The sequence below is a fragment of the Apaloderma vittatum genome, unplaced genomic scaffold (genome assembly GCF_000703405.1).
Source record: "Apaloderma vittatum isolate BGI_N311 unplaced genomic scaffold, ASM70340v1 scaffold10876, whole genome shotgun sequence".
Lineage (NCBI taxonomy): Eukaryota > Metazoa > Chordata > Aves > Trogoniformes > Trogonidae > Apaloderma > Apaloderma vittatum.
Window position 1 is genome coordinate 1906 of NW_009722298.1, and position 15651 is coordinate 17556.

Sequence of the window (15651 nt, forward strand, 5' to 3'; positions counted from 1 at the left end):
AGCTCTAGTAAAAAAAAAAGACAACATTGTATGCCTTAGCAAATAACATATAAAATCCCCTCAGCTCACAGATGATATAACAGCTTTTTATGATTACCAGTACAATAAACTGAGCTTGAAATATTAAAGCTAAATCAGATATAAATATTTAAGGATAAAACATCAAGGACATAATTATATAATGCTGCCATAATTTTTGCACATTTTCCTTTTCTGAATGCACTTTTGTTAGTTCAACAGGTGCATAAAACCAACGCATGTACATAAGTAGCTACAAAGTCAGGGTGTGCTACTGTTATCTCCATTGTTTTCCTTCTTTCACAAGAATTAAGGAATATTAGAAACTCATTCACTAAAGCAGATATGACATGCACATTGGCCAAGTCTGTTTTGTAAGGTGGTAGCGCTTTTAGTCAGTCACTTTCTGGTCCATCACTGTACTTAAACTGTTTTGATATCAATTTTTATTTCAATCTACAATTGCGGAAGAAAATGACAGTTGAATCACTGAACAGCTGTACCAGTTTGAAGTGCTGCCACATGTTTCTTCATGGCAAAATATTCACATTCTTCTTATTGCACAATTTGAAAATTCAGGTTATGTGCATTAAAACCTTCATAGTGTTTGCACTGCAACTTGCAAAACATACATTTAAAATTACCTTAATACATTTTACAAAATCTTTTAAAACAATTTTATATTCTTAAGACAAAAGCATCCTGAGAATGTTACAAAGTTCATTTTACAAGCCCTTCAGTTCTGCTATGCTTTATTTATCCCCATAGTTCCTAATTTGACAAGTTTATTTTACAGTTAATATCTTGGTGCTATGTTTCACAAAATATCTTTTAGCAAAAAGTACACCATTGGCATTCAAGTAATCCAGCCTCACATCTAATTTACAAATTAAATCTTTGTCATGCTCTCAAGTCAGGAAAAGTAAACCAAAATACTTACAGAAACAGGTTTTAGCTGACTAAAAAATGTAAAGGCTTTGTGCATTAATCATTTGGTCAAACATTTAAGTTATGCAGTTAAATATTTTGGCAAAAAAAATCCATCTACATTTTTCAAAGTTTTTAAGGTTTTTCTTTCATTTTACACCAGACGTAAACTCACAGTACAAAGACTGACAGTATTTAAGTACTTTGCTGTTTAACGTTTTCCTTTTTCAAAGCACTTCTGAAAAGCAAACAAGAACATAAGTGCTAAGAATGAACTGAGTATCTTTGGGCTAAATAAAAGTCTTACTGGAAAAAATGTAAAAATAAATTAGTTGTTTGTTGTTCTGTGTTTTCTTCTCTACAGACATGTAAATAAATAGTATTTGAAGAAATTCTAGTGCCATATCCTAAAGAAGTATCTTCCTGTGTCTCTTCAATCAAGACAAAAGCTTCAGACATAATCTTGACTACTTTACTAGGAAGATATCCATTAATATTTACATATTTTTGTAAAGGAAGTGTTCAGGGTTAAAAATATATTTCTTTTTAAAAGGTAAGCCTGCCATCCTGATGGCAGTGGTTCAAGCTATGGAACAGAAGACTACTTATAGAACATCCTTCAGTTTCTTATACCCTAGATCAGGGGAAGGAGATTGTGCAAGGGTCAACAGCCTGGATTTGAGGAATGGAGACAGACAGTGGCTTGTTATATGAATGCTTGCACAGCCAGGAGTACTCATATAGGCTTTGTTTCTCTTCTACACATAGGTATCAACTTTTATTTTTGGCTGGCTAAACAAGTTGAAAAGACAGTTACGATTGCCACAGCAAAGAAATAACATTATCTAAGGTTTCCATTAGGAAGGATCTGCTTTTAGAAGGTGGCCAGGTGTTCAATATAAGCAGAGGCCATGAACAAATGTTACACTCCAGGGAGGAGTGTAACTACCTCAAAAGGAAGAGTAAACCACTTCAGCAACATCTTGCTAATATTCTAAGTATATAATTTAAAGTTGTGTATAGCTTTTATTTCAGGCAATGATCAAAATCTGAAGGACCTTGTTAATCTTTAAGGCATCAGTGCATCACGGACTAGAAGCTCCAGGTAATAAATATCGGGAGGAAATAACAACAACAAAAGCATCTTTGTGGCACAAGCTATCATTGTGTATTTGCTTTGTTGGCTAGTTCCAGGAAAAATATTTTCAGGGATGGCAGAAGGGGAATGTTATACACAGTTCCAAGAAAAATATTATATCATAAATTTCACATCATGTTTTAACACATCATTTAAAGGGCTGAATCTATCAGGCAAGATTCTCATCTTTACTGTTCCATCAGCACCACAGGAGAATATGTGATTTGCTGGTCCTGTCTCAATTTGCATGACTCCTGTCCCAATGTTTCTGAAGAGAGACTGTCGAGCATGCTCATTGATGAAAGTATGAAGAAGACCAAATGTGGAAAGACTCCATACCTGAAAAAGCATAAAACATCAATCTCTTATAGGAAACCTACCAGTAATGTGTCATGGAGAAACTGGACAACATCTTGCATTTATTTTTCTGATACTAACTTTAAAAGAAAAGATATGCAGCAATATGTAGTAACACCGTTAAATGGTATTAATTTTCTCCAATAAGGAGTATATATGGGACTAAAGTAAGACTAACTGTCATGGATGTGAGTCTGGTGGGTATTTTTGTAAAAAAAGCAGGGGCAGACTCGTGCGAAACTTTGAGAGTCTCCCCCATCTCCGGGTAGAGTCAGGCCTGCCTGTGGCCAGGGCCAGGCCAGGCAGCGCCTCTGCCATCAAGGCATTTCAGAGGCGACCCCACTGTTCTTGCTCTCTCGTTTGGTTTCCTCTTGTGTTGAGCTGTCCTGTCTTTAATATTGGGGAGTTTTTCTGTCGGAGGAGGGGGAGGTGAGAGGAGAACAAAAGAACATTGCCCTGAGTAGAAAGAGATGGAGAAGAGTTTCTGAGGAAAAGAAGGTGGCTGCTGGAGCAGGATCTTTCCCTGGAGCCTCGTAGTGGCTGAGATGGCAGGAAGGGGATTGCCTGACAGCTGGGGGACTGACGGCAGTGAGAGCATCCAGGATGTGTCAGTAGGTGCAGAGCCCCATGCTGGAGGGGAGAGAGACCGAGCATCAGCGGGTGAACGCACCTGAAGCAATCCATGGCCCTGAGGGGCTCCCGAGGAGGAAGAGGATTGCCTCCGCTGAGGTGGACACCCCACGGCAGGAGGGAGAGACTGTGAGGAGCCCTCTTTCTCAAGGAGGAGCTGCCATGGACAATGGCCAGATGGACCAACTCCCCATCCCCTGCTCCCTTGCATAGATGGGGGGGCAGGAAGTAGCTGAGAAGATGGGAGGGGTGGAGGGGTGAAGGGTATTTAAGATTGAGTCATATTTATTGATGTTATCCCTCTTACTTTCCTACCTTGTAAACGGTGGTGCTGAATTTAATCTATGTTTTTCTCCCCAGATCGCTCTGTTTCTTTACCCATCATTTTAAATGGCAGATTGTTACCCTCCCTATCCTTAATCTCAAACCTTTGAGTCTTTTTAGTTGAAACTGTCTCCCTCCATATCACTGTGGAAATAGGGGTGGAGTGAAGATTGAGCTAAAGACCGCATGGTTCTTTGTTCCAGTCAGCTTGAACCATGACACTGACTAAAAGAACTGCAAGGTAAGACTTAACACTTCATAATTAAATTAGTAAATGCAAAAGTCAGGGCTGAGAACAAATGTAGAATATACATATTATTATTCCACACCTTTATGAATTTGCACATCATCACCTACTTCATCTCTCCTCCCTCCCCCTCATCAATACCTTTATGTTGCCTTCAGCAGAACCCGTGACAAAATACTCTTCTGTAGGATCAACAGCAATTGCTTTGACTGGAGAATCATGACTCTGGAGTAACTGCTGCTGTTGTTTTTGGCGAAGATCAATTATACATGTAAAGCCTTTTCTGCCTCCAGATATTAACAGCTGATGTTTTGGGGCATATGCTAGCACAGTTGCTCCACTATCATGACAGATAAAAGCTGAAAGTCAAAGCAAAGGTAATTTAATAAATAAAGACACAGTACTAACTTCAATTTCATAGTACTAACTTTAATTTTCCATCAATTTGGTTCAAGGCAGTAGCAACACTGACTTTGATGCTGCAATCCAGTTGTCCACAACCAGTCCATTTACTGCAGTAGCTTATACGTATGTAAGCCCAGGTTCACATCAGACACCCTGAAGTTGCAGTATTCTCAAACTAAGCAGTTATGAGAAAAAAAATAAAAATCCTTTTTCTATCCCTGTGTAATTACAAACTATTAAGCCTTGACCAGAAACAGATTCTTTTCAAACTCTCTGCTGCTTATTTTAAGGCATACATTTCCTATACGATATGTCCTCCTAAGTTACTTGCCTGAGTATTTATTACATCTCAAAAAGCATACTTATAGGAATAATTCTTCTAAAGCACCTTTGTGATACTGTGGCATGCACACACAAAGAAAGCCTTTAAAACATCCCACAGTATTTGGCACAATATAGAGAATAGAAGTGTCACAGAACCGGACAATCTTTGAAAGCGAAAATGCCCTACCTTACATATAAAAAAATCAAGTTAGTCTTTAAGTTAAACTCTGAAAATTACTACATAAGAACTTATTTGTACATCTGCTTTTTCAATATATTAATTAAAAACAATCAATGAATAGTTTCTAGAAAATGTGGTGCATTTATTGATACATGTACCTTCAAGAGAATCGTTTTGTCATTTTGGACTTTGACAGAGGCAATGAAAAAAACTTCCTCACATATTCTCCAAACAAGTACTGTATCTGCAAGTGCCCAATACTATCTTTACAGTACCATTATTTTGTCTAACACTTATGCCCTGTTTTCAGCTGGGATAGAGTCAATTTCTTCCTAGTAGCTGGTACAGTGCTGTGTTTCAGATTTATTGTAAGAGCAACATTAATAACACACTGATGCTTTAGTTGTTGCTAAGCAGTGCTTATCCTAAGTCACAAATTTTTCAGCTTCCCGTGCTCTGCCAGCAAACAGGTACACAAGAAGCTAGAAGGGAGCATGGCCAGCACAGCTGATCCAAACTAGCCAAGGGGATACTCCATACCACAGAACATCATGTTCTGTATGTGAACTGAGGGGAGCTGGTGGGGGCAGTGGATCACTGCGTGGGCTTTGGTCAGCACATGGTGAGCAACGGCATTGTGCATCACCTCCTTGGTTATATTTCTCGCTATTTTCATTATATTTCTTTTCAATACCGTTATCATTATTACTACTACTATTATTATCATGCATTATTATTATTATTTTAGTCATTAAATTGTGATTTTTCAACCTGAGTTTTACTTTTTTTCCAATTCTATCACTAAAGGCAGGAGTTGCTCAGAATTTTTTAAAAAGCAAATTACAGATGTCTTGCTGTTAGAGGTTGCACTTGTGGTGCAAATGTGCAAGGTATGTCAAGGAATATGACCATGTCCAATCATTTGTATATAGCCCTAAATTTATCAAAAATCTGTTTTTATATGTCCTGCTATACATAGGACAGTGAAAGATATTTTTCTTCTAATATTAAAATTATTTCCCACAGTATCTTTTCCATAAAGACAGACATATTTATATATTTTACTGTGATCGAATATTTTGCTGGTTGTATTGTACTTACCATGCACCAAGCTATTTGTAGGTGAAACCAAAGTATCCCAAAGACAAATATTTCTGTAGAAAGAAAAATGTTTCAAATATTACAAATGTTCTAAAGTGTTTTGAATACTTGAAGAATCATCTAAACCTTGAAAAGATTGTTTCATGCACTGAGCAGAGCCAAAATTACTTTCACAGCTACACATATACGGCAAGAACATGCCCTCTCCATAATCATTCTGTGACTGGTTACTCTCATAAAGCATTCATACTGAGATCACAATCTTCTGAAGCTGAATTCACCTGAATGTTATCAGTTCTTGCTATTTCTTGATCAGAACTTGCTTAAGAATGTGAAATGAAAAGCTATGTACAACTCCCTACATTTACAAAAATTCTTTAAGACAGACTCATATGAATAGAACACAGTATTTCAGCTGGAAGGGACCTACCATGATCACCTAGTGCAACTGCCTGACCCCATCAGGACTCGCCAAACACTAAAGCCTGTTATTAAGGGCATCGAGTGCCCCTCTTGGGAGCCTGTTCCAGTGTCTGACCACCTTCTTGGTAAAGAAATGATTCCTAATGTCCAGCTTGAACCTCGAGTGATGAAGCTTTAAACCATTCCCACATGTCTTACCACTGGATACCAGGGAGAAAACATCAGCACCTCCCTTTCCACTTCCCCTCCTCCTGTGGAACATGAGCAGAGGATCTGTGCTCCCCTATGGAACCTCCTTTAACAGGCACATGGAATTTAGCTGCAAGCATTGCTTCTCCACCCTCCCATGAAGAAAGAGCAGAAGTACACAATTTGCTCTTAAACTGCTTAAGAAGAATGAGTAACGGAGGGAAAAAAAAAATAAAGGGCGGAGGGGCAGGAGGGAGGGAGTGATAGAAAACATGGCACCACTACATTTTGATGCATTATTACAGCAGTTCTTACCTGTTGTCGGAAGACAATCCTGCTGTGGCTATCAAAGATGATGAACTGATGAAAACAAAGTCATTGGCTGTTTTGTTATGACACTGCCACGTCTGAAAAATTGCAGTTTAGAAATTATTAATTAAAAGAAATTTTATGTAAGCATGAAATCTTACAACTTTCTCAAGAAGGTAAGCTGTTTCAAAAACAATTTAAAGAACACAGGATATAAAGGCATGTGTAAACCTCCTGATAGGCTTAATTTTTCATGGAAGTATACTCTCTAGTCCTGTGTTCTTGAAAATTAATTAACAATTGACAATTACTGACAAGTCTCATAGAACATTAAAGTTATTTCAGATCTAACAATTTTATTTTCTACTCTCCAACTTCATAAGTATGACTAGGATTTAAGAATTTGTCTGTCACACAGACCAAGGATGGCAATAATAGATTATTAAATCTTGATTAATACTGTTAATTGGCACAATCCCTACCATCTTCTAACCATTTTCAAGGAGGGAAGAAATAAGTGAGCACAACACAAGTTTATAGAAGCAAATTTAGTTTTCAGCTTACCAAGTATGGTTTAGGCGAAGTTCCAGTAAGTGGGCAACATTTCCAATTTGTTTGATATAAACTTATATATCCATCAGCATCAACAATTCCAAACTGAAAAAGATGTATAGATTGTAAATCCGTATTTATATATCACAGAGAAATTATTCACAATTCAGAGAAATTATTTTATATTTGAAGAACATGACATTTCTGCTAATTTACAATTATACTGAGGAGGGGAGGACAAGAAGAGGGTAAGTACAGAAGCATCCTGGCAGTTACCTTATTTCCTTGGTAATTGAATCTCATTCGAGTCACTCTTGAGTTGCCACCAGATCGAAAACACATGATTTGCTGTGCATGACCCCATTCAAACATTCTCACACTACCGTCTTGAGCACCAGTCAGGTCTGCAACAGAAAATATTTACATGACTTTTCACAGGTGTTGTAGCAGCTAAGTAGGAAAATTGCTTCCAGAATTTTAAGAAATCTTACACCAGATCACGTCATCTTCAGAATGACTAGAGGTCCAATATGTGTCATACTACTCGGCACACTACAGGAGGTAGTGGGTACCACTGAAACTTAAACCCATGCTATTTGAACCTTACTGAACTGCACTTACTCATTATTTAAGAACTATATTGAGATGGTACTGAAATATGAATCTATTCATTTGGAGATAATAATGTATTTTTTCCCTACAATCTTTCATCCAAGTCACAAATAAAACAGAAACACAGTACTTTTTGTTAGAAAAAAAAAACAAAACTGTTTCTAAAGGTAATCTATATCCCTCAGTATTATTTTTTTAGATGAATGATAGTATTAGCAAAATAGAGCTTGTAAGCAACTTTTAAAAGTTATAATTGGTTGCTGTGCAAGTACAAATTAGCATATTTAGAAACAGGGCCAATAAGTAAATATATCATTTTTATTTATTTTATTTCATTTTTTTACAAAACTGAACTTACAATACGGCAATGTCGGATGAGAAGCCATTCTTCTAACATTATTAATAGCCTTCTTGAGCATCTGTTCAGTACACAAAACAACAGAAAAGAATTAAACAATACTACCAAACAATACATTACTGAACTAGAAAAACTGGTGATCGCGGAGAGTTGTTTCCTATGATAATTCCCACTGAAAGCAAGTACTGCGTTTAGAAATGCAGAGAGAAGTCAGTTTCTTCCAAGACTAGTGTAAATGTTAATACTTTTGCAGCTTTATACATCTAAGCAAATTATAGATTTTTGCTTCAGAGATTTATGGATCCAAATATAAAGACTCCTTAGTCTGCAGTCTTACCTCTTTCCTTGCCAATTCCCTTCTGATTCCATTAAATTTATTGGAATATTCCTGAATATTGTAAGATAAGCAAGAGAGAGGCAGAAGCATGTAAAGAAAGGTAAACAAACTTTAACAGAAGTAAAAAATAGGAAGGAATATATTTTCAAGTCTAGTCAGCTTATTGTCAGTGACTGAGAAGTAGCAATCTGCACAGAATTACACAGAATCATTTAGTTTGGAAATGAACTTTAAGATCATTGAGTCCAACTGTGACTTTCAACTGCTATAAAAATTATCTACACGCACACAAAAAAGAAGTACAGCTCTTGGTCACTGCTTGTCACTGAAACAGTAGACAGTTTATCAAGTATTTAAATGTGCTATTCTCCCCTGATCATATCAGGGTGTCAACTGCAAGGAGTTGTGAATTATAAATTCTTACTTGCTTCATATTAATAAACACGATCCAAGGAGTTGAAAAGCAATATTCTCCAAATTTTCAGTTTGCAAATGAAAAGCAGGAAAAACACTTGAAAGGGCAATAGAAGAAGGGCCAGGAGGAGGATCCAGGGAACTACAGGCCTGTCAGCTTGACCTCAGTGCCAGGAAAGGTCGTGGAGCAGATCATTTCAAGTGCCATCACATGCCAATTAGAGGACAACCAGGAGATCAGGCCCAGTCAGTACAGCTTTAGGAAAAGCAGGTCTGGCCTGACTAGCCTGATCTCCTTCTATGACAAGGTGACACGCTTAGTGGAGGTGGGAAGAGCTGTGGATGTTGTCTACTTGGAGTTCAGCATTTTTTAAACCATTTCCCTCATCATCCTCCTTCAGAAACTTACCACTCAAGGCTTGGATAAGTACACTCTGCTCTGGATAAAACACTTGTTGGAACCGGGCCCAAAGAGTGGTAATGAATGGAGAAAAACTTGGCTGGCATCTGGTCACGAGTGGTGTCCCCCAGGGCTCAGTACTGGGGTCTGTGCTTTTTAATATTTTTATTAACGATCCAAATGAGGGGATTGAGTGCACCTTCAGTAAGTTTGCAGCTGACACCAAGTTAGGTGAGAGCATTGATCTGCTGGAGGGTAGGGAGGCTCTACAGGGGAATCTAGACAGGCTAGATCAATGGGCCAAGACTAACTGTATGAGGATCAACAAGGCCCCACACTGGGTCCTCCATGGAAGTCTACAGACTTGGGGATGTGTGGTTGGAGGACTGCATGCTGGAAAAGGACCCGAGGGTGTTGGCTGAAGATGAGCCAGCATGGCCTAGACAGCCAATGGCACTCTGGCTTGTATTATAAATAGGGTGGCCAGCAGAAGTCGGGAAGTGATTGCCTCCCTGTACTCAGCACTAGTGAGGCCACACCTCAAGCGCTGTGTTCTGGACCTCTCACTACAAGAAAGACGTTGAAGCACTGAAGCACGTCCAGAAAAGGGCAACAAGGCTTGTGAAGAGTCTGGAACACAAGTCCTATCAGGAGTGGCTGAGGGCACTGGAGCTGTTCAGCCTGGAGAAAAGGAGGCTGAGGGGAGACCTTATTGATCTCTGCAACAACCTGAAAGGGGGTTGGAGATAGCAGGGGGTCTGTCTGTTCTCCCTAAGTAGCAAGTGATAGGACTAGAACAAATGGATGAAAGTTGTGGCAGAGAAGGTTTAGGCTGGATATTAGGAAGAATACCTTTACTGAGAGGGTCTTTGGGCATTGGAACAGGCTGCTCAGACCAGTTGCGGATTCATCACCCCTTAAAGTATTTAAACAAGGTGATTATCTGCTGCTTAGGGACATGCTTAGGGATTTGGCAGTGTCAGGTTAATCGTTGGACTCGATCTCTTCAAACCAAAGAGATTCTGTGATTCTGTAACTTATTTTCTTGCTAAAATTTCCAAGGGTTTGGATTAGTGAAGTAATTGCAATTCTCTTGATTACATTTTGGAAGCAGATTTAGATCTTTTACTTTTCAAAGATTTATTATTTGTTGAAGGAAAAGCCTTGTGCTTCTCAGTAACAAAATTAATTTCAAAACACTTTCCTGAAGGTAAAAAAGATCTTTAAATACATGTTTTCCTTTTTTTTTTTGTTAAACTCTTCCTGACAAGGAACAAAAGCTCAAAGGTGTGGCAAAACACTGGTGAATAAAACAATATATACATCGTAAGGTTTAGGACAAGAGAAAAGAGGATGATATTCTTCAGACATTAGTGCATATATCAGTGAGTAGACAACTACAGTACTTTGCTCTCTAAACTTAAAGTTTATCTCTAAGTGAAAGAACAATTATTCATGCTCATTCTAATTCTTCCCCAAAATGCACGGCTGTGTTAAGTTTTACAGCTACCAACTTTTACCCAGAAGTCAGCGTAAATCATCTTCTTTCATTCAATAGATAAGCATGCATCATCATCTCCTAACCCTCACTGGATTATGCTTTGGAAAAATGCAAGCTTACAGAGATGTGCCTTTGAAAGACTAAAGTCATAAATCTCTGGTGCAGCATCTCTGATTCAGAAGCCAAGTATCATTATCAAATATAAGTATTTCCATTACCAATGTGATACTTGATACTGCTGGTCCTTAAGTTTCCCCTTAACAACAAGTGATGCCTAGAACACCAATTGTTTTGTTGGAGAGTTGGGAGCTTTGGCTTAAATGTAAAGACTGAATAATAAAAAGAACTTAAAATCTGACCCATCCGTTATTAAACTGGTTAATACCGACGTCAGTCATACTGGCTTGGAAAACAAGCTGTTGAACATAACCTGAGTTTCAAAGTTGACAGTATATACTATTTACCTCAATGATCTCTTAGAAACACCTCCTGTAAGAAGTGCGTCAATATACTGTACTGAAGGATCTGGTGGTGACCCTCCTTACTCACCTTGTGTGAATCGCGTTACAGGAACCAGTGAAGAACAGTAACAGAAAAACCTTAGAGCTAAAAAAACGTTAACTGTCTGAGTATCATAAGTCCCAGTAGCTTCCCTTGTTGATGAAAGTGAAGCAATGGCAAGACTGAAAAGCCAGTAATGGTAAAGAACAGTGGACTGTATCTACTAAATGGGCTGAAAATTATGGAAAAGCAAAGATGGCAACAAGGATCAAATGCAGCATCTGAAGGAACAAAGTAACAAATAGTAGCAACAGAAAGATTTTGGTGAAGCTGTTTTTCCTCCAGAATTGAGTCCTTCCACGGTAACTATCTCCTCCCAAGAGGTCCTATATCTTCCTTCATTTACTTTGTCCTTCATTAAAGTACCTTTGTCTCCCCTCCCTAGTGGGCAGGCGTCGTTGTGTGCTGTGGTTGGTGCTCTAATCTGCCACAGTTGAACAGTATGCCAGACAAAAATTAGGTCCAAAGTTTAACAGTAAATGCATTCAAGGAAAGTATAGACATATATCTTTAGGTAAGAACAGTTCACTACATATAAAACAGAAAGTCATATAATAGTTTACATTGATAGATTTTGCAATTTGTTGAGAAATATACAAAAATAAAAATGCTGCAAATAGGTGTATACATATACACACACATATATATCTATATATAAGCAAACAGATGTGAAAGAAGAAAATGGCAAAGGCATTCAAAGAATACTTGTAGAAGAGTCCAGACTGATACTAGAGTTGCAAAACTGGCAACTAGGATCAGTAGTTCCCAAATAGGAGGGAAAGGTGTAGGTACTAGCACAATACCCACTTCCATACATGGGTTATCACCTTCATAATGCTCATTCCTTATTTACTCATCTTAATCATCAAATACTCTCAAAAATCAACTACACTATGAACTAATCTATGGTTCTTTCAATTCTACACCACTTAGGGACTCGCCCCAAGCTGTTAAATGCTGCAATGCACATCCAAGTCATAAGACTTAATACACTGAGTTATCCAGGAAAACTCCACATCTATGTGCTGACAGGATGATAAACAGGTGTCTTTTATGACCGTTTCAGTCCAGTTAAGTGGCCCCAGATACATATCTCCCAGCTAACTAATCAACGGATACGCATTATTAGGGAGCATCTCTGCTGCACAGGACCCAAGGTAAGTATGTAAATGGCCAGACCAGAATTCTAATTTTATCTGAAATAAATCTGAGCTAATATCTTTTTGCTCAGGGTCAAGCTTCAGATACAGAAACTATTTCTAAATGAAAGAACTACCCTTGTAAGGTGTCACAACTCTATGATAAGAAGGACCAATTTGCTAATATAGACACAGTCATATTTTGCTGAGTTCCCTCACTCTGATGTATTTCAGAAATACCAAATCATCTCAGAAGTGAGATATTTAGTAATGCTGCTAAGCAGACTTATGGCAAAACCGCACAGCACTTCAAAGACAGAGTTGACAACAGCTCTGTAAATAAACAGCTGTACATCAGCATGACATGCAGTTCGAACTATGCATGATGTTTGTAGTTGGTCCTATTCCCGCAGTCCTGCCCTCCTCATTTTAATCATGGAACTAAGAATCCTCATTTTTCCCAAGTTTAAGTTACTCAGTTTCCAGAGCTCAATTCATTTCACTTGAAGCCTCTGTCCTGACACGAAGCCTGCTTTAGGAGTTCATTCACTGTTGTTCCTGTAAAACAGGATCATACTAATATATACAGCGCACAACAATGACACTTCATACTAAAGTAGAAGTTGATTCTTACTTTCAAATAAAATCTGGAATAGTCTGAAACTCGGAATGAAATTTAAGATTGAAATAAAAACTACCGTTCACTGAAATATATCTCCCCAATCTTCATGAATCTACATGCTAAAAGCTCATAAATACATGCTTTCTAGATACAGCATTTGGTTTCAAATCATGAAAGAACAATTTAAGCTGCCACTTCGTACCCAAAGCCCGATTCTTTACTTTTAAACAATGTATCTTAAGTAAATAAAGTATATATGGTTTGAATAAAAATTTTGCTTGCTTAGTTGGTGTACCTCAAGTGCTGTGCTGTATTTTAACCTATTAATCAAATTATTATAAAAAGATTCCAGCTCACATTGAAAATAAAAAAAGCTACACTTTACTTACACACTAATTGTAAAATATAACTTGGAACACTGAACAGACACAAGGAAACAAGTAGGCAGAGTATACAAGGCTAATCTTTGACAAGCAACTTACCACAGATGCACCCCTGCCAGTTTGCGTACTACCAAGCCAAGGCATATTGATAGGTGTGCCGGGATTACTATGAGTATAAGGAGTGGTTCCCTGAACATTTACCAGATCATCACGAGCATGAATAACTAAGAAATCATCAGTCCTAAAAGAGAAACAAGACTGTAAGTTAGATTCCAAACAACATTAAATATTATGTTTCTTTACACTGATTAATACACAGTCCAGCTGTGATATTGGAAACATAGAAAGTATACCCTTTATTTTCTATTTCCACATCATCATCAACCCAGGTATAGATTTGTGTAGCTAGGATCGCAGAAACATCTAACTCTTGAATGTCATGACTTGAAGCTATTGCAATGCAGTTTCGATTTGCCTGAAAAAAAAACCAAACACACAAAGGCAGATACAAAAAGAATACTCAAAAAGATGCTTTTAAAAAAATTATCTTATTATTGTACAGTTGTTACAAAACCATACACTTAATTTACAACATCCCAACATTTATATCTGCAAATCTATATACTTAAACTCTCTAAACTTGACATTTCCCTTTTAAAAGTTCATTTGCATTTGGGATAGTATCACATGCTATTTGTATTTTACACCTCTCTCAAGCAGCTCTAGATTCTCCCTGCTTTCCTCAGAGGATAAACATGGGGTAACTATACTACAATGCTCGCAGCCAGGCTCCCCTCCTCCAATTCTTCAGGCTTGAATGGTTAAACAGGAGAAGAAAAAATTACTTTCTGGTTGTCTTCAACACAGAAGGAAAAATACTCCTACACACAAGCGTAAAGAAAAAGTTGAGGCCACCTCTCCTTTCCTTCAATTCATTGCACAATAGAAAAAAAAAAAGAATTTGCAGTAGAAGTGATTAATTACAAAAAGATAATTATGAAAAGCTTTAGAGAAGGAAGCACTAAGAGTTCAATCTGTAGCGGGATGGCTGGCAAAAGATGTCTCACCCATTCACAATGGGACTGCTTATCAGGTGGAAGTACAACACAATCAGATTATCCTACCTTCTTTATACTCACCTTATTGACGGCAAAAGCAGTAATGATGTCAGACTCTTTATGAATTATTCGTGCTTTGCTTCCTGGGTATCCCAAATCCATTTCTATCTGTATTTAAAATGCAAACTATATTTAAAACCTCTATCGTACACTACTTTTTATTAGGAGTATAGAGACAAACCCCTCAACTGTATGAAATTCCATGTATTTTTTTCACTATTTTAATTTTAAGAGAATATGAGAAATACAGTAATAATAACATATATAACATATATAATAACATATGAAATAATAACAGTAAAACCGTTAATGTGTAATAACCTAGCTTGCCACTGCCATGCTGAGATTACCACAGCAACACAGAAAGCTTTATTTGTCACAGAAGTCCCAGTACTGTGTTCATTCTCAAGTTTTTTCATGCTGAAAACCAGCAGGAAAGTCAATTTGATCTTTGTCAGCTTATCTTTATACCATTCTCCACAATTAAATAAATCTAGAATCCTGTACATTCAAGTACCCCAAATGTTTTACTTTCACATTTTCTTTCCCTCACCCCCCTTAACCTGATGTAATGCTGTATTTGAATTTTATCTACCTTTCTGTATTTTAAAAATGCTTCCAGATATATGCCAGCACACAACAAAATTCTAAACTCTACCAGCACTGTAATACTCCTGTTCAAAATTAAGGAGTAAGTATTGCAAGTATTGCAAGTATTAAATTGATAGATTACAGACTCAGTCTATTGTTGTTACAAAAATAATTGCACAGTAAAAAAAGGTACTGCCAAACAAACGGTGACATAAAAATTAAACATGAATTATAAATGTACAATTTTCTATTTCTTTTCAAAACAAAAAGAATTATTCCAGAAGTACCACTTCCAAGCCTTTTTCCTTCAATTTCTTAAATCTCTGGTCTTCAGAAAGTATAAACAATCATAATTTAGTTAAAAAAACAGTAAGACTGGTGTGTCAAAAAACTACAAATGGTCTTTTTCAAAGTCTGAAAATAGTCCATAGCTGTTATACACCACAAAGTACAATACCTTTAAAGATTACCAAAATACGATTTTGTTTTA

The 15651-nt window shown here is 37.3% G+C and overlaps 1 protein-coding gene across 1 annotated transcript in view; it reads right to left on the reverse strand.

Annotated features, from left to right (window-relative positions):
* Window positions 1-1975: 1975 nt before the first annotated feature.
* DMXL1 (Dmx-like 1) overlaps window positions 1976-15651 on the reverse strand; it is a gene marked incomplete at its 5' end in the record, with an annotated part of 52469 nt that continues 38793 nt past the window's right edge. The window contains 11 exons of the mRNA XM_009871724.1: window positions 1976-2003; window positions 2039-2422; window positions 3783-4000; window positions 5653-5705; window positions 6580-6671; window positions 7138-7230; window positions 7402-7529; window positions 8096-8156; window positions 13552-13693; window positions 13806-13927; window positions 14592-14678. Coding sequence (XP_009870026.1) covers window positions 2198-2422; window positions 3783-4000; window positions 5653-5705; window positions 6580-6671; window positions 7138-7230; window positions 7402-7529; window positions 8096-8156; window positions 13552-13693; window positions 13806-13927; window positions 14592-14678 — 1221 coding nt within the window. The remainder of the gene's footprint in view (window positions 2004-2038; window positions 2423-3782; window positions 4001-5652; window positions 5706-6579; window positions 6672-7137; window positions 7231-7401; window positions 7530-8095; window positions 8157-13551; window positions 13694-13805; window positions 13928-14591; window positions 14679-15651) is intronic.